Source organism: Balaenoptera ricei, chromosome 1, assembly GCF_028023285.1.
Source record: "Balaenoptera ricei isolate mBalRic1 chromosome 1, mBalRic1.hap2, whole genome shotgun sequence".
NCBI lineage: Eukaryota > Metazoa > Chordata > Mammalia > Artiodactyla > Balaenopteridae > Balaenoptera > Balaenoptera ricei.
This window is the reverse complement of record NC_082639.1, coordinates 57,282,524-57,301,853: the sequence shown is the minus strand read 5'-3', so window position 1 is coordinate 57,301,853 and position 19,330 is coordinate 57,282,524. Positions and strand designations below refer to the sequence as shown.

Below are 19,330 nucleotides of genomic sequence, written 5' to 3'. Positions count from 1 at the left end.
TGAAAGGATCAATGTTCTTTTGTTGAAAGAATATCAAAGATACCAGAAGAAAGAAATTCTTTCAACTTTCCTTCACTGAACTCACAAGTCCACTTATACATATACCCCTCCTTTTCTGGTATATTGGAGAAAGTAGCTTTTCTTCTAAGACTAATCCTTCTACCAGTGCTTTGGACCACACCACTCTGTTTTCCCAAGCAGACATTATCAATGATCCCTCCATCTTCCTTCCCTCAGTCCCTCTCAGTCTTCCTCTTCATAACTAAGCTTCTTGTCTGGTCTCACTGCCTCCATTTTTTCACTTCCCTCTTACTCTTTATTCAATGAAAACTGGCCACTGAGCCATCGCTTCACTGAAAATGATCTAAGTTCACCAGTAATATCCATAATTCTAAATAAAATGAATATTTTTTCCTTCTCACTTATTTCATCTCTCAGCAGAATTCAGTATTGTAGACCAACTCCTTATTAAAGCAATCTTTTTCTTTATCCTTCTTAGACACCAGGTTCTCTTGGTACACTCCCCACTTCTTTGACTTCTCTTTCTCATTCTTCTTTACAGACCTATCCTTTTTATATTCTGTCATTGAATAACAGAGTTCCTCAAAGATTAGTCCTACCCCCAACCCTCTTTTCTCACTATATAGTGTCTCCACAGGACATCCCACAGCTTCAGTTACCATACGTATGATCTGTGGGTATCTCGTAGCCCAGGCTTCTTTGAGTTCCAAACTGTCATATTCAAACTATCTATTTCACATCCACTTGGATGTCACAAAGACAACCAAACCAAAAATCAACACACCCCAAACTGGAATCATGCCTCCCCACAACAGTTCTTCCTAGTGTTCCTTTTTTCAGAAAACAACTTCAGTACCTTTCCAGTTTTATAAGCTAGAGACTTGGGATTTATTCTTTAGTCTTGTCTCCCTCTTTCTTCTCTAATATCATCCATCACCAAGATCTGTAAATGCAAGGCCTAAATTGCTCCACATTCATGCATTTCTCTCCATCTCTACTGTCCCATCCTAGTCCAAGATATCATTTCATTTTTGCTGGACTACTGAAATCACCTGCTAACTTTTCTCCCACATTTTTTATTGCCCTCTCAGGATCTGCCCTCCACTCTGTATTCAGAATGATCTTTCCAAAATTCAAGTTTGATCATATCGCCTCCCTGCCTCAAATTTTCAGTAGGTTCTCATTGTGTTTAAGGAAGAGCAAAATCCTTAAAATGCCCTGTGAGTTATAGCCTGTGCCTGCTTCACCAGCCACCATCTCAAGTCAAACCAGCCTTGTTTCAGGTCCTCGTGGGCACTCTGCTCCCTCCTGCTACAGAGCTTTGGCACAAATTGTTTTTACAATCATGAAAATCTTCCCTCTCCCTTTCCTTACAAATAGGTCCACGTGATTTCTTTTAATACTCTCATGTAACTGTATTTCCATCCTTTAGAGAGCCGATATCAATTCCTAATAATACATTTGCATTTTAAAAATTTGATTACTATCTGTCTCTCTAACTATAACATTATTTAATGCGAGTAGGTCTTTTATTTGTTTAAATATCTCTGTATCTCCAGTGTCTAGTATAGCTTCTGGCCCAACAGTATGCACACAATAAATTTTTGTGGGATGAATGAGTATATGGATGAGCCTTAATGATATCCTTTCATATCCCTACTCTTTTCCTGTGCTCTTCCTTCCTCCTGGCATACAGCCCCTCCTGCCCTTCTTCCCCATGCTCTTCTGCTAGACTTGCCAAATAAAGCACAGAGGTGTTAGAAGAGCATCTCTGTTCTTTAAGTGCTTTCATGTCTCTAGGTACACGATTTCCCAGGATGTTAAAAGGACTTAACCAATGTGGTTTTTGACTCATAACTGGTGATCTTTGAGGAATCAGAGAGAACACATAATATGTCATACATCTGGGGGAATGTGATAGACAAATATTATCCCAATCTTTAGAAAGATAGAGTCCATCAGTACGTGTTGAGCATGACATCAGTTGTACGAAAAATTCTAGAATAGATCATCAAGAATTCTAGAATAGATTAATGTATGGTGTGTGGGTCATTGAGAGAAAAGTAACTAGCACGAGTTCCCTTAGAAAAGTCATTCTAGGGGCTTCCCTGGTGGCGCAGTGGTTAAGAATCTACCTGCTAATGCAGGGGACACGGGTTCGAGCCCTGGTTTGGGAAGATCCCACATGCCGCGGAGCAACTAGGCCCGTGAGCCACAGCTACTGAGCCTGCGCGTCTGGAGCCTGTGCTCCGCAACAAGAGAGGCCGCGATAGTGAGAGGCCCGCGCACCGCGATGAAGAGTGGCCCCCGCTCGCCGTAACTAGAGAAAGCCCTAGCACAGAAACGAAGACCCAACATAGCAATCAATCAATCAATCAATCAATAAAATAAATAAATCTTTAAAAAAAAGAAAAAGAAAAGTCATTCTATAATAGTCGCTTCTCTCAGTTAGTTAGGGTTTAGTAGATTGTACTAAGGGGGGAAGTGCTTTAGACACAATATGTCTAAATTTCAGAAAAGTCTTTGATCACATTTTTTCTGATATGTTTTTCCACATAGGTGAATGGCATACAAAGCTGAATTTATAATTGACTGACCACCTATGAAACACTGACAAATGGATCGATGCTGATCTGGAAGACTGGTGGTGGTTTAACACACCTCCATTTTTGGTTAACATTTTTACTAAAAATGTAAATGAAAATATAGAATACATTTTTATTAAAGATGTAGATTACAAATGTCGGGGTGGGGGTGGGCTCATAGGTAGCAGATTATCAGAATCAGAATTCAAAATTATTTTTAGGCCAAAAGGAATTTGGTTTTAGGATTAAAACCAACAACATGAAGATTTTTCCCCACACACATATGCTGCCTCATTTAACCATCATTGTAGGGTGTTAATATTATTAATAATTCTCATTTATGACATGTCTGAATGTGCCAGACTCTTTGCATTAGTTATGTCACTTAGTCTTTCTAAATCATGCTTTGATGTGGATATCATGCCTCCATCTTACAGAAAAGGAAACTGAAAATCAAACAAGTTAAATACCTTCTCTAATGTCTTAAAGGTAGTGCTAGAGCTGGGACTGACACACAAGTCAGTCTGACACCCAAACAAAAAACCCTCTTTTCTATACGCCACTGGTTTTTCAGATAAAACATATCAATAAAGCGTAAATGATGCACTGAGTTGCAGGAACTCAATTCTACAAGCACAGAAAGGTGGAGACACGGTTTCACAGTGGTTCGTGTGAAAAGGTGTGAAGGGCTTCTTTGCCTGTAAGCACCTTGTGAATCACCAGGGTGAGTCACTGACTTCTCACCAAATGAATATGATCTGGGCTGTGGACCAGTGCCCAGAACAAAGAAGGGCAAGAGCCACACTGTGCTCCACCGTGACTGAAACACGGTGCTTTTGGACACTCATCCTAAGAAAACACTGTCAATGTGAGCAAACCCAGGATAATTAGACCAGAATGATGAATTTAAGTCATATAGAAAGTGCTTGAAGGAACTACAATATAGAAACCATGCTACCTCTAGCTATATACAGTTAGCATGTGTTAATGTATACTGTAGGACAGACACTATCCTGAATATTTTACAGCCTTAATTCATTTAAGTCTCACAATAATCTTTGACATAGGTTCTGTTATTATTGCTTCTATTTTATAGATAAGGAAACTGAGGTACAGAGAGGTTATATAACCTTTCCCAAGGTCACATAGTCACAAACTCTGAAAGGTTGGCTCCTATTTTCAATTGGAACAAGAAATTAGAAGAGGAACTATTTGGCTACAGAAGGAAAAAAAAACAGAGTGGGTGCTCTAGAAGAGTACAATTTGATTCCATCTCAAAAACTTAACAATTTACCTCATCTCAGAAGAATCTTGCTGAGTTCTCTATCACTGGAAGCTTTCAATCGGGCATATTTTTGAGGGATTCTACAGCATTGGAAGAGCGTGGACTAACATGATTACATGTTTCTTTCCATTTCAAAATGAGTCTATCAAGTGTCAGCATAATCCCATATTGGTGGGTTGAAGTGAGAGCATTTATCCTCCTGGAGTCTTAAGGTGTGTTTGGAAAAATCTAGATTAACTGGAACTTAATTTACAGAACCTTAAATTAATCAAAACGTATTGTTGCATTCTGTTTTCAAAGGAGAAGGTGATTTTTAATCCTTCCACCCATAAGAACACACATCCAGACAGTAAAGATTTGTTGATCCCCTACTATATGTAAAGTTACATCGGATTCCATTTGTAACTGCCTATTGTTCGTTCCTGTTAATTATGAGAAAATTTAGGCTTGGAAAATTTAAGTGATTTGCCCAAATTGCCACAACTAGGAAAAGCATAACAAGGGCTGTAACACAGGTTTGTCAAACCTTGCTTTCCCCAGCGTACTCTACTCCTTCCCCAAGAAAATCAGATAGATGGATAGATATACCTCCCAAGTAATTTCAACAACAAAGTTTTCTACCTTGTTTCTTGGGTCATTTGCTCAATGAACATCACAGGGCACTCCTTTCACTAAGGGCCAGCATAATGATTGTTGGGGAGGAATACAAAGATTAAGCAAGCAAACAAAAAACATTGTCCTATCTCGAGGGGCTCAGTATTGAGTAGAGAGGCAAGTCTGAAAACAGGGCATTGCAAACTAGTGAGAAAAACTGAGAGCCAACTTGCCTGCCATGCATCTCCCTATTAACTGGGGGTTTACTGTCCTCAACAACAGATTTATTCAAAAATATTTGAGCATCAACTCTGTGCCAGGCATGATGCAAAGCATTGTGGAACCGGGGGCAAAGCACCAAACGTGGTTTCTGCCCTCACAGAGGTTCCAGTTGCTTGATCTCATGTGTTCTGGCCTGACTCTTCTTGGAGTTTCCACATAGGAAACCAGAGAAACTGTGGAGTCACATCTTACTTGGATGTTAGGTTAGAAGTCAGTGAGAAAGACAAAAATAAATATAAACATGATTACTGTTGAAAATTGCTGTATCAGACATGACATACTATAACTCTAATCATCCAGAACAGCCAGATGTTTTTTTTTTTTAATCCCCTGGTGTTGTAACAGACCATTTTTTACTTTGTTTTTATTTTTACCTAAGCACCAGACAGCAGGCTTGCTTTGACGGATCATGCTGTACGATAAAATCATATCTTGGAATATTAAATATCACAGTCAGAAAGCACAATGCAGGAACTGAGACGGGTGAGGGAGTAGTATTTTTATGTGTCTCCACTTACTCTCACTGAGGGCCTGCACTCAGGGCTCTAAACTACAGAGAGCTGTGAGAGCTGCTTGGGGAAAAGCAGGAGACCCAAAGAATATTTGCAAGCAATGAAAGGGTCTGGTAGAATTGTTCTATCAAAGATATGGAGAAGAATCTCTGCCCTTGTTGGGATGGGGTGAAATTTGAGGGGAAAGAAAAAAACAAAAAACAGAAGGATGTGGTAAAAATCACTACCCAATCCTCCAAGTCCCAACTACCAAGCAGAGGGCAATTCTCAAGCATCCATGCAAATCTGGTCAAGCACGTGGGCAGCGTTGGGCCTTGAGGTGGGGAGCCTTGGGAGACTCTTTTGAGTTTTGTCTTCTGCTCACGCATCTCTCAGAAAGTTTGTGACTGAGCCTTCCCATTTTTACTGGGGGAAGATATAACAAGAGGCAGAAAGGTTCTTATACCTGAACTTCTCTTGGGGGAGCAATGTGTATATGTTTACAAAATACCTATTGAGAAGCTCTTTGGTTTGGAAGGTAAGATGCCCCCAAATCAGGCTCCACCCATAAAAGATGAATGCTGACTCTGGTGCAAAAGTCAGGGAAAATAACTGGTTCTCCTCCTGAGAGGGAGGTTCAGTGAGTTGGAGGAAAGAGTGAAAAGGGGAAAGAGGAAATGAGGCAGCTCTGTGATGGTGGAAAGCAGCATGCTGTTGAAACTGACCTCCCAGACACCCTGTAGTTTCTAGAAAATTCTACAAAATCACAAAATGCTGGGTGTGGACAGCTTTCTTGAGGAAGCTACTGAAGGGGTCCCAGTGTGGGTGAAGGATGATTTGGGGTAAAACAGAGTTAGCCCACGTGGACACAGGGCCAAGCGGATAGGGAGCCTCCTCACTGAGAGTTTGGGGACTCTCAGGAACGCTGCCCTGAATTTCGGACACATACATCTGATTGCCTCCTCAGCATCTCCACTTGGATGAACAAAAAGCACCTCAAATGTCGAGTCCCTCACCAAAATCTGTTCCTCTCCAAAGGCTCCCCATCGCAGGAAATATTCCCACTATTCAGTGGGCTGCTCAGGCTACCTCTTCGGGATCTTTTTCACACCCTTTCCTGTGGTTTCATTTTCAAGTCCATCAGCAAGTACTGTTGGCTCTGCTTTAAGAGCCTACCCCAGGGAATTCCCTGGTGGCCCAGTGGTTAGGGCTCTGCCCTTCCACTGCGGGGAGCATGGGTTCAATCCCTGGTTGGAGAACTAAGATCCCTCGTGCCATGCAGTGCGACCAAGAAAAATAAAAAATAAAAAAAATAATAAAACGAGGCTGAGGATCATTAAAAATTTTTTAAAAATAAAAATCTACCCCAAACCTTCCAACTCTTAACACCTCTGCCACCACTAATCTTGTCAAGTCCCGGTCACTTCAGAAGACCCTTGCAGGAGCCTCTTGGCTGGTCTCCCTGATTCTGCATGTGCCTCAATATTGTTATTCTCCTCACAGAGTGATCTTTTAGAAATGTAGGTCTGATCATCTCAGTTCCCCTGCTTGAAACTCTCCAACAACTTCCCCATATCCTTACAATAGCCTGAGGACTCTCTGTGACCTGGCTACCAACTTTCTTTCCTACTCCTCTGCCTTCCGTGGTCTTGTTGCTGCTCTTTGCAGTGGGCAGACACACTGTATTTTCAGGGTCTTTGTATTTGCTGTACCCCAGTCTGGACCATTAATAATGGGTGAAGCTGGGATTCCAAGCCAGGTAGCTGAACTCCAGAGCCATTGCTCTTAACCACTGTCACTCACCAACCCCACAGCACAGGTCATACTACCTGATACTGTATTACTTATCTTTTCATTTATTGGGTTTTTTTTTTTTTTTCTCCCCCTCTAAAATATAAACTTCAGAAGGCCAGGGCCTTTGTCTTTTTTGTTCATCACACAGTGCCTGGCACACAACTGGCCACTCTATAAATATTTGTGGAAGGAATGAGCCTTAGCTGACATCTGTGATACAATGGCTAACACATGCCCATTAGATGCGATATTCACTAGTCTTTACAAAATCCTCACTTTAATGAGGATGGAACTGTGGCTTGAAGAGGTTAAGTATTTGCCCACAGTACACAACTAAGAAGTAGACGAGCAGGGGTTTGAACTGGGATCCGTTTACCTTCAGACCCTAAGCTCTTAACTCCTGGGCCATGTTTGTCCTCCTACCCCAAGGTCCTGCTTCCTCTTCTCCCTGATCCCTCCATGTGGAACCTAGCTACACCAAGGAAGTAATTAATTTGTTTGAAGAGCTCAGAAAAACCTTAAGAAAACAAAAACACCTTGGTGTAAAGCATTACACTTTTTATAACTGAATCGTACCTGTTCAAACATATAGTCCATTCCTCTGATTTTATAGCTGAGATTAAGGTGCAGAGAAGTTGAATGGATGTCTAAGGCTTCCAGATTCCAAGATGCTGCAGAAAAATCCCTGTGTAAGGAATCAGGAAATCTTCTAGTGAGTAACTGTGTGTTATGGTTTGAGTTATATCTCCCTCAAATTTATATGTTGAAGTCCTAACCCCGAGTACTTCAGAATGTGACTTTATTTGGAAATAGGGTTGTTGCAGATGTAACTAGTTAAAGTGCTACTGGAGTACGGTGGGCCCTTAACCCATGACTGGTGTGCTTATAGAAAGGGGAAATTTGGACACAGATATGCACACTGAGAGAACATCACGTGAACATGAAGGCAGAGATTGGGGTGCTGCATCTACAAGCCAAGAATGCCAGAGATTGCCAGCAAATCACCAAAAGCTAGAGGAGAGGGAAGAACAGATTCTCCCTCACAGCCCTCAGCAGGAATTCACTCTGACACCATGACCTTGGACTTATAGCCTCCAGTTCTGTGAGAATAAATTTCGGTTGTTTAAACTACCCATACTTGGTTATGGCAGCCCTATGACACTAATATACTGTCATCTCAGACAGGTCACTGGCCACCTCTGGGCCTCAGTTTCTTTAATTATAAAACAAAAGGCATAGACTGGAAGATCTCTGAGGAAATTTTGTTTCTGGAATTGTATGGCTTATCATTCCAGGGCTCTGAGACAAACACCTTTTTGGTTTGGAAAGCCTGAGACATGGGGTTGTATTTCACTCTTTCACAAAACTACTTGGTTCTATTCAGTTTGACAAATGTATATTTATTTCAGAAATTGGATTTGGTACTGGAAGTTCAATAGCAAATAAGATCCATCTTCTGACTTCAATGATTTATAGTCTTTTGGGAAAGACAAAAACCTAACTTAAATACATAGTGGTAGGTATTAATAGTCATAACATTTCTTAGAACTTTATGTATATCAGTTCATGTAATTCTCACATAACCCGCTATAAGCTAGGTATCATTATAATTATCTCCATTTTACAGATGATAAAGCTGAGAAACAGGGGAGTTAAGGGACTTGCCCAAGGTTACACAGTTAATTAGTGTCAAAGCATGAGATGTTCTGGGATTTCCAGAAAAGAGTCCTTATCCCAACCTTAGGGATCAGGGAAGCGTCTTGTAGGAGGTCACCTGATCTGAGTCTTGAGGGATGTAAGAGATGACCAGGTTGGAGAATTCTTGGTAACGGGCGCAGGCTGCACAAATTGTGGGTTGATAAATGGCATTTGCCAGACATCTTAGTCCATGTGGTTCACAGGTTTTAAGGCTCATACAATTGTTGATTTCATCACTCTCAAAAGATATGAGGCTCGGAGAGGTAGCAATGAAACTGTAGAAAAAGCCCTGGGTTTATTATCCCCATCTGACAGATTTTTAATTCCCATTATACTGCCGGCCAGTGAGTAAGTGACTTATTTAAAGTTGTACAGGTAGTAAATGAAGGAGTTAGGATTTGAACCCAGGCCATTTGGCTCCAGAATCAGTACAATAAACCACCTCCCTTCACTTGGACTCCATTAGGCTTCCTTCAGTGGACTGAGAATTACCATGACCCCCAACTTATTTATATCAAAATAAGCCTGTGGGAATATGTCAGGGAAATGCCATCCAGCATGTGTGTGTGTGTGTGTGTGTGTGTGTGTGTAGGTGTGTGTTTCTTTCCAACTCTGACAGTTCCTGAGTCTGTAAATCAGCCTTTAGCTCCTATGCATTTTGTTAAGCACAAATTATCACCCTCAGCCTTGGCAAAGATGCTGCAGTAACTTCTGCTTCTGCAGTAGCTCCCTGCCATCAGGTGGGAGGATGACTACTCTTATGGCCTATGTTTTGGAGTCAGAAGATGAACTTTCTTTTAGATTGATCATCACTGTGGTTTTCCTGAGAGCATGATTATGATTTTACAATCTGGAAGGCAAGTAGTGAGCAACAACAGCACATTGTAAGCTCCTGGAGTGCAGAGCTCCATCTTACTCATTTCTGATCCCTACGTGTCTCTATACTTGAACCAGCGCCTGGCCATGATGGGTGTACAATGTCTGAAGACAGCTGGGGTGAAAGAAAGCTGTTATGGTCTGAATGTTTATGTTGCCCTATGTTGCCCTAAGATTTGTATGTTGAAATCCAAAACCCCAAAGATGATGTATTAGGAGGTGTCACCTTTGCAAGGTACTTTAGTCATGAGGGCAGAGCCCTCATGAATGGGATTAGTGCCCTTGTTAAAGAGGGTCCAGAGAGATCTCCAGCCCTTTCTACCAGGTGAGGATACAAGTGAGAAGGCACCAGCTATGAGGCAGGAAGTGGGCACTCACCAGAATGTGATCATGCTAGTATCTTAATCTTTGAATTCCCAGCCTCCAGAACTTTGAGAAATACATTTCTGCTGCTTTTAAGCTGTACAGTCTGGAATTTCGTTAGAGCAGCCTGAATGCAGCTAAGACAAAAGCCTTAGCTACAAGTGTGCTTCTCTCTTCTGGAGCAGTGGTTCTCCACTCAGATTACACGTTAGAATTACCTGGGGAGACTTTAAAAAATCTGATGCCCAGGGCTCCACCCAAGACCAATTCAAACAGAAATCTGCGAGTGAGGATGGAACTCAAACTTCAGGATTTAAAAAAATATTTATTCCCCAGATGATTCTAATTTTGCACCGAAGGTAAGAACTACTCTGTAGGAAGAGATCTGCAAAATGTTTATAAATATTTATAGCTCTAGATATTTTAAAGTCACACCTGTGGCTATTCTAACCAATTCACTTTTGTCACTCAATCTGTAAAAGCTCAGAGACAGTGGGGTGCAATCAGAAATCGGGGATGGTGGCAAAGAGCTATAAACACTAGCTCTGGAACCAGCAGGCAAGCTGGTTCTGCAACGGTGGCTCACCTTCAATTGTCTTTAAAAAGAAAAACAGTAATTTCAGTTTACTGAGTGGAGTTTTTCTAGAGCAGACCCCTTCCTGTTTCATGAACCACTTCCCCCTGTGGTTAAAATATCATGGGCCATCCACTGATTCTTATTTGCAGGCTTTCTCAACACACACACACACACACACACACACACACACACACACACGCGCGCACGCACACGCACACGCACACACACACACACACACACACCTTTCTCAGGATAAATTTATTTTAAGCTGACTTTTTCAACAAAGCATTATTTTGTTTATGATATTTACACAGTTCTTTCCAGAAAGAAAAGCATAACCATATGATCAACAGGAGACTCCATGGATCACTGAGATGACCATGAAGTGTCAGCCAGCACTCCTTGCATTGTGCTTTAAGGTGACTCTTTGGACCTCGGATCCTTCGTGTGTCAGATGAATCAATGGGACAATCTGACTACACTAAGCTAATGTTGGACCATCTGACTACATTAAGTTAATGTGCTGTGAGTCTATGATTCATTTTTCTAGAGGACCCAGCCAAGTTGGAGATTCCCTTTATTCATCCAGTAGATTAAACTCTTCAGATTCTTAAAGTGGCTTTGTTTCTTTTAATTCACCGTCTCCCTTCTCGTACCACTGAGCTAGTTGAACAGTTGTTAAAAAAATAAATGTTTCAAGCTAGGGGACTTTTTGGACACAGATTATGAAACTTTAGTTGTGATGCTGGCCAAGCAAAGTGGGTAGTTTGTGTCTCTGTGGGGTACGGTAGGAGAGAAGAGAAAAAAAGATCTGCTTTTAATGCGTCAGAACTAACCACAAAATAATTGGGCCTACAGTCTAATCTAATCATGCTTTTGTTTATTCACTTCATATAAAAGTCTCTTAAGAATGCATCTGAGCACAATATATAATAATAATACTATAACATACATTGTGAGAAACTTTGGAAAACAATAAAATGTCCACCTGAAATAAGCAGTGTTCATAGACATACAAACCCATTGGTCATGCACATTTGTGCCATTTCTTGAACTACTGAGTCACAATGCTGAACTGAAGGCATGAAATAGATTTTACAAACAGAGACTGAAGCCACTCAGAGGCCTAACAAGTGTTATCAGAAGCTTCACATTTGCATAATTTACTACGTCAGTTCACATTTTATTATAAAATTCACATTGTTTTATTGTTTTCTTTTGTAATTAATTGGAACATGACATTCCTGCTTAACAGCAGGCAGGGGGCTTCCTCTTCAAAGTCAGTAGTTTGGGGACTCTCTGGAGAACCATCTGTGAGTTGCTTGTTAAAATGAATGTAGTGTTTCTTGTTAAACCGAAGCCACAATTATAGTAGAACCCAGTTAAAACTCAACTCATGTGTACAGATTTGGATAAAACAGGGGTAAAAACCACATCCCACTGCCCCCTACCCCTATCAAACTATACAAAAGTAAAAGCTCAATAGAAACCATTAGTATCTAATGTGAGAATCCTGTTTCCAAAACAGTTCATGAAGGGGTTGAGCAGTATTAGCAACTCAGACTGGGAAAAGGGCAGACCCAACTGGTGAGGGGGCCGTATGTCTCTCTTCAGCGATGTTCAGGTTCTATAATAATACACAATACAAAACGTTACAGGAAAAGTCGTAACTCTTAGGCAGAGTCTTCCACACAAATTGAACACCACCGTTGGCAGGCAATGTTAGATATATAAATTAATAACTTACAAAACATTACATTATATACATTAAGTAATAAATACACGGTTATAAACAGAAATGGAGGTGATAGCGCGGAAGGCAGTGCAAGAGAAAGACGGCAGCATTAAACCTGGAAACGGCGTAACTGGTGTGAGCGAGAAGAGGGGCGCAAGAGAACAGGATGGGGGCTGTGCAACCCCAGTGGCACAGGGGTCCGGGACCCGACAGGGCAACTGCTCATGAAGCTGAATTCTACACAGACTGTTACTGTGAACAACATGACTACCCCTTAGTTTGTTCAACTTTATTCTGTTTACAGCAAAAAAGTGCAACCCTAGAGGAGAAAAAATACTGTTGGAAGCAGGCAAACAGAGATACGTTATAAGGGCAACTGAGGAGTTGTTTGGGACCATAGGAGAAGGAAGTTGAATGTGGTTAGAAGCGTAGCCTTTCTATTTGCAAAAGTAACTATAGTCAAGTGAAAGATATTGCCCAAGAAAGAAGGAAGACCATTTTCTTTCCTTTTTTTTCCCCCAGAAAGAGTCAAAAAAGTTTATGTCAACTTTGAACGCTTATCTGTGTAGAAGTTAATACTAAACTCTAGGTATTCAACAGGCATTTTAAAGACGTGAAAATGTTTTACAAAAAAGGCACACAGGTTGGCAGACAAAGGGACAGGTGAGCAGATTTAGAAATGACATTATTAGTCAGTCAGTTCAGTCACTAGAGGGGACAGATTCCCAAAACTTAGTGCAGAAAAATCTCTCAGTTTTGTGTCTTCCATTTTCAAGCCATTCGGTTGTGATGCGAACTTGGCCTCCAGAACCACAGAAAGCTTCAGCTCTCCACTAAGCTTGCAAGCAAGGCAAGTCAACTGTGGAATTTCCTGAGCTGCTATGTGCTTCCCGGTCTTGCATTCTGGCTCCAAACTCAAGTAACTGGAAAGGCCGGGAGGCCCTTGTCCTGTGCAGGCCTCGGCCCCCATGGTGGGCTGGCCCTACCGTACAGCTGGCATGCTTGTCAAGGGTGGAATGTTCATCTCCATATGAAGAGGGAGATTATGTGTCAATCGGGGACTTGTCTTCTGTTGTGATGTCTACATCAGTCTCTCCCAGCGAATCCCTATTTTCCGGATCGATCACACAGAGTGTCTTTGTGTTGCCAAAATAGTTGTGGCCCTCTCCTTCTTTTTCGGGGCCTTCAGAATCCTCCTCTTCGAGGGTCAGTTCAAATTGAAACTTCTCCATCAGACCCTGGCAGTCTCTGTTCTGCTCGTCCAGTGGTGGGGAGGGACTCTGAGGTATCATGCTCTGATACCAGTTCCTGTTATCTTCTAAAGTATCCAGAATGTCCTGGGCATCAGGCTGTACCAGGTCCGCCCAGGTCTCCCACAGCGGATGGACAATGTAGTCGATGAAGCCCACCTGGAGAAAAATAAGGTTACACATCTGTTATTGTGAAGGGCCCTGGAGCACCAAAGAAGCCGTCCTGGTTTGCATGCAAAGAAAGAGCCACAACAATCCAAGAGAGGTCAATAATACTGGAATCTGTTATTTGAGTACCTACTATATGGTGCATTCTGCACTGAATGCAATATATACATTATCACTCTTAATCACGCAGAGTAAGTATGGTTATTCACCATTCACAGAGGAGGAAACTGTGACTCATTGAGATGAAATATCTTGTCAGAGATCACAGAGCCAGTAAGTGGTGGAGATGGGACTCAGTCCCAACTTTGTCTGATCCCAAAGCCTGTGTTGGTCTCACTAGAACTGATTACTTTTCCTCTGACGTCTGCCAGGTAAGAAGTCTGGATGTAACCCTGGCTGGGAATGACTTTGTCACTCTTTGGATTCTGTGAGTCATTCTCTGAAGAAGGAAGCTCCAGGTCTACTGAGTTCTGACTCAACATTCTTTCCCTGATAACTTTAAAATATGCCGCTGTTTTAAAATGAAAGGGAGCCGGCCTCGTATGACTCTGAGATGTCTCAAGTTCTGTGGAATGTTTTTGGTTTGTAGACGACGTAGGTAAAACATTTGAAAACACTTCAAGCCCCTAAACAAACAAATATCCCCTCTGCAGACACGTCTGCAATTGTTTTAGATCCAGAGGGCATACCGTCATTTCCATCGGGAGAAAGAAGGAAAAATAAAGACAATTAAGCAGTTCCTTTGCTAGTGTTCCTGTGAAGAAATATGAAGCTTACGGTTCTGTTATGGTTTACACAGGGGCTATGCATCCTGCATGAGCTGGCTCTGTGGCCTTATGCTGACCTCTCCACTGTGGGACAAACAGGAAACATTGGGGGTGGGAGCAGGCTGAGAGAAAGAATAGGCACTGGTTGAATGAGGGAATGGAATTCCCCTGTCATGGTCTGGGGAGCTGGAGAGATGCTGGGTCGGGATTCAGGGGTAGATGAGCAAAGGCAACTTCTGTGCACCCATGGGCATTACATAGCTGTCTTTCCACACTGCTGGAAACTTCCCTTTATTAACATTCTGGATTTGGGCCAGTTATTTAACACATCAAAGTTGTACCATATCAAAGAACCGTAGTCATATGTGATTTTTATCTGTCTATCTATCAATCTATCTATCATCTATCTATCTTTTCTCTGGTGTTTCCCTAGCCTAAACAAACAGAATTCATACCACAGTCAGGGCATCTCTGATCTGCACTGATTACAAGAACTTCGACTGTGGATGATTCAGATATTTCTCTTGCTTCCACCCATCCCTCTTTCCTCCGTTTTACTTCTTTATGTATGTTTAGCGGTTTTTAGAGACTATTTTCAAGGTGTTTTCCAGGGACCCGAAAAATACAAGCTCAAGGCAATGGAGAAAATTCAATCAGCTGAACACAGTGCAGTCATTTTCTTTCTTCATTTGTTCTGCTTCTGCTAAATGTTCAGCACTTTTTTGAAAGGCAGCCTCTAGTTGCTTATTTCCTAGGCCCTGGGACGAGAGAACTCTACAAATCCAAAGAGCACCTAGTCAAGGGCTTCCTTCATTGCCAGGCTACTCAGACAATGCTCACCAGAGCCCATCTGTGGGAAACACCACGGTGGACCACAACATCATGGAAACAGTGAGACGTGTTCTCAGTGATGGACAGTGAAGAGTTTTGGGTGGAGGGTAGCTGGGTGAACTGGACCAAGAGGACAGCTTCTCCACCTGACACACTGGGGAAATACCTGCTATGTCTACGTCACAAGGCTGTTTGGAGGTTCAAATGGGATAATGTATGTGAAATGTGTGGAAAACCACACAGAACGTCATATACATACAAAACACCACTGTTGCTAACAAAAGGGCAATATGCTATTTAATTAACTAATTCATGAATATCTTGTTCTAATTAAGGCATTAGGGTATTTGAATTGGCCCTAACTTAATGTTATCATGTGTTTTTATGGCATATTAGACCTTCAGAGCACTTCCACAGATTTTAAACTCATTTGATTGGGTTTCTTTCAAAGGAACTATACATTGATATTATAACTACATGTAAATTTGGGAGTACAAGGTAGTGGGGAAAGAGGATAAATACTAACAAAAAATACTCTGAATGTTTTTGTGATAAAGGCCTTGGGCAGCCTAGAGACACAGTCTTAATCATGACTGCCTGGCTCAGGTCGTTTGTTGTCCTGAAAAAAATAGCATCTCAGCCGGCCCTGATGCCTTTGTAAGAATATCGAATACTATCTAGTGCTACATATTTTGCAGCTAGCGGCATCTGGGGCATTTCTGCATCTCCCTGCCTACAGTGTAATGTCCCCCCAGTCCTTAGCACACAGGGAGTTTGTAGCTTTGGACACAACCAAAAGATGTCAGCATGCTCTCAGAAGTGTAGACATGACCTTGGAAGGGGACACAGGACAGCGCTTCAACTATGAGGCAGAGAGATGTGTGGGAATGAGATTCGTCACCTCTGGCGATGGTAGCAGTGTGCATGATTAGGGAGAGACAATGAAAACAGGAAACAAGGGTGAAAAGCAGAGGTCCTGGATAAAGACAGAGCTGGGGGAAACCTAGAGGGATGAGATGAAGGAGATGGCAGCATTCAGTTAAATCAGCAGGTTTTGCTAAGGTCATAGACAATGATCTACACTGAGGATACACGGTCCAAACTTTGATGGATTTCTGAAGACTGCTTTATCTCCTCACTGTGAAATTGAGTGTAATGGAGAAGGCGAATGAGTCATGAGCATAATGGAACTAAAGAAGTAGTTGCTTCCTTATAATTTCATACACACACACACACACACACACACACACACACACACACACACACGTATATTTAAAAGAAAATAGAAAGAGCCCTCCAGTTCAGCCATCAGCAGAGCTCACAGAAACTTTGAAACCTTATATTAGATACCTGGGATTTTTCCACGGAAGCTGTGTGCTTATCACACATGGGGCTAATCTCCATTCCCCTCTCCCGCTCTTTGTCTCCCTGCTGGAAAAATTCCTCCATGATGCGGTCTGTCCATTGCCGATACAATTCCAGGGACTTGGTGGGGTTGCTCAGGTCTGCACAGTGTACCATGTTGCGAAGGACCTGAAATCATCAAATTTTGGAAATCCCATAAAATTAGGTATAAATACTATCAGAACATCTCATTCCTCTTGTACTAGTACACTTGGTACCAGACCCAAGAACATTTTAGTTGTATTATAATTATGGTGTTTGCAGGACACCAAGAAAGCAGGATTACAATGGTGCTGGCCAGAGTTGGTTATTTACCATTATAAGAGTCCCCAAAGGGAAAATGTGTCTTCTTTGATTGACAGTCATTGAATTTAAAAACTGGAAGGGACATTAGAGGTCAGATGCTGCCATGGTTTCTTCTCCTCAGTTTGGAAAAAATGCAAAGAATTACTCAAAGTAGATGTCTTCATATTTTCCACTTGTGGAAAGAGGAGACCAGCTGAGGGCAATTTGTATAACCAAAACAGAGCTAACAAAGTTCAAGTCAGTGGGATTTATATCCAAACATGAGCTTTTGGGATCAGCAGTCACGTATACCCTATTACAAAGAGATTTTGCTGTTTATTTTTAGAATTAAGCAATTCAATAAATAGGGTTCTGTTTTTCTTCGTAAATTAGAGAATCAACTTGAATGTCCATTTTCCTTTGCTCGTTCTTAAAATAAGTCCAAAGCCGTAGTAGTAACTTAGGACATGCAACTAAGTAAGCTTGTTTGTTTTCTTTTTCTAATTGTTGTTTCATTAATTTGGTGTGGCTTTGTGTTAAATCAAAGGCTTCTGTCAAATACCTGTATACGATCAGTATAGTTGTCCAGGAGAAGAACGCCGGAACTTGTAACTTTCTTTGTTTCTACCATTGTCTTCAGGTCTGCCAGCAGGCTCATGTGTTTGGACATATCAGTTGCTAAGACCTGAGGTTAAAAAAAAAAAAAAAAGGAAACTCTCAATAAACTCAGTTTATCAAGGAAATGGATTTTCTCTTCCCGCGAAAGTAAGTGAGGAACACAGGGAGGCCAAAGTCTTACCATGTCAATAACCATCTTCCTGAGTGTCTGACGCTGCTTCTTGGTGAGATTCTGGAAGATGTCACAGTGTTCTTCTTGGAGCAGTTTGAAACCCACGGCAAGGTGATGGTTTTCCAACACAGATTCATCATTATACATCAAAGCAAGTTCTGAATCTAATAAACAAGGAAAAATGATGATTTAATAAAAAGGGATACAATTCAAACTGTGGAATTCCCTCAGTGTGAAATCAGATCTAGTTCTCTCCATATGATTTCAAGAACCAAGACCCCATATGTCATTTTCTATTAGAGACAGAGTCTCCTTCTACAAAGAGAAATAGTCAGTTCCTAAGTAAAAAAAAAAAAAAAAAAAAGTTTCCAGTAGATATTAGCTCATAAACTTTCTCTTTGATTAAAAGTCACAGTATTTTTAAAATCCTATTTTTCCTTTTCACTTCAGATGAAGAATTTGACATTTTAGGTAAGGGCATTCCCAAGCAATTAATCTTATTTTTATCTCAGTTTGTAACTTCCCTTATGTCTTCACAAATGTGTGCTTTGGAAAAAGAATAGACTGAAAATGCCACTAAACTTTACCCAAGGTATTAAAATTTTTCATATTATTTCACTTTTTGATATGTTTCCCAGCTCCATCAATTGTGAGTTTTGGATTTTTAAAGAAGATAATGGTGTGAGTGTAAAATTTCACTTTATCCAAATAATGTAGCTCTTTGGAGATTTCTATAAATATGGTAACAAAACAATAATTTTTTACAACAATCTTGATATCCCAGTTTCTGCCCTATGGCCCTATACAACAGAAACTGCATTATCTAGATACCTAAACTACAGCGTCTAGCCTGCCTTTCACACAGAAGAATCACAGACATCCTTTGTTAGGCAGCGCCATGGTCTGCAATTGAGAACATGGTCATCAAACTCATGATGCCACATTTTCTCTTAACCAAGAATGATAGCCAAGTGATGATAATATGTTACTAATTGTAGGTGTTGTTACTCATAAACCACTGCTTTTACGGTGTGATTTGAGTTACATCTTCAGAAAAGGTGGTGGGATATGTGATGTCGTTTCAGCACTCTTGCCTTGTTCATCCTGCGATCAAGGTCATAGCTCTGCAAGCTGGCTTTTTATGGTACGTGGCTTTGGCAGAAAGACCATTTTTCTGTGTGAAGCTAACTGGCCTATATATGGAATGGTTCATGACACCACAGTACACCAGCTGATATAACCCACACAGACAAGCATCTGCCCAAAGTTTACGTGCTTTCAATAGAAAAACAAGGTAAAAAAACCCAAGGTACCTCACACTTAGTCATGCAAATATCCTGATGATAAAGTATGACAAGGGCTCTTTCACAGCAAGTAGCTCCAATATTTCTTAAAACTGTCAGCACTTGATGTTAATCTTGACCACAACAAGATAACCAGTATTCTCAGAAGAAAAAAGTACTTAGATTTTCAGCATTTAGAAATGGTACATTAACTGGGAAAAATTATGGATGTTCATTAGCATGGATACTAA

General features: G+C 41.1%; 1 protein-coding gene across 4 annotated transcripts in view; it reads right to left on the bottom strand.

Annotated features, from left to right (window-relative positions):
* Window positions 1-11,426: 11,426 nt before the first annotated feature.
* PDE4B (phosphodiesterase 4B) overlaps window positions 11,427-19,330 on the bottom strand; it is a 486,330-nt gene continuing 478,426 nt past the window's right edge. For all 4 annotated transcript variants that reach the window (XM_059924137.1, XM_059924152.1, XM_059924149.1 and 1 more), the window contains 4 exons: window positions 17,806-17,960; window positions 17,569-17,691; window positions 16,668-16,850; window positions 11,427-13,710 (listed from right to left, as the gene is read on the bottom strand). In XM_059924137.1, the coding sequence (XP_059780120.1) occupies window positions 13,345-13,710; window positions 16,668-16,850; window positions 17,569-17,691; window positions 17,806-17,960 (827 nt within the window). In that variant the 3' untranslated portion in view covers window positions 11,427-13,344. The remainder of the gene's footprint in view (window positions 13,711-16,667; window positions 16,851-17,568; window positions 17,692-17,805; window positions 17,961-19,330) is intronic.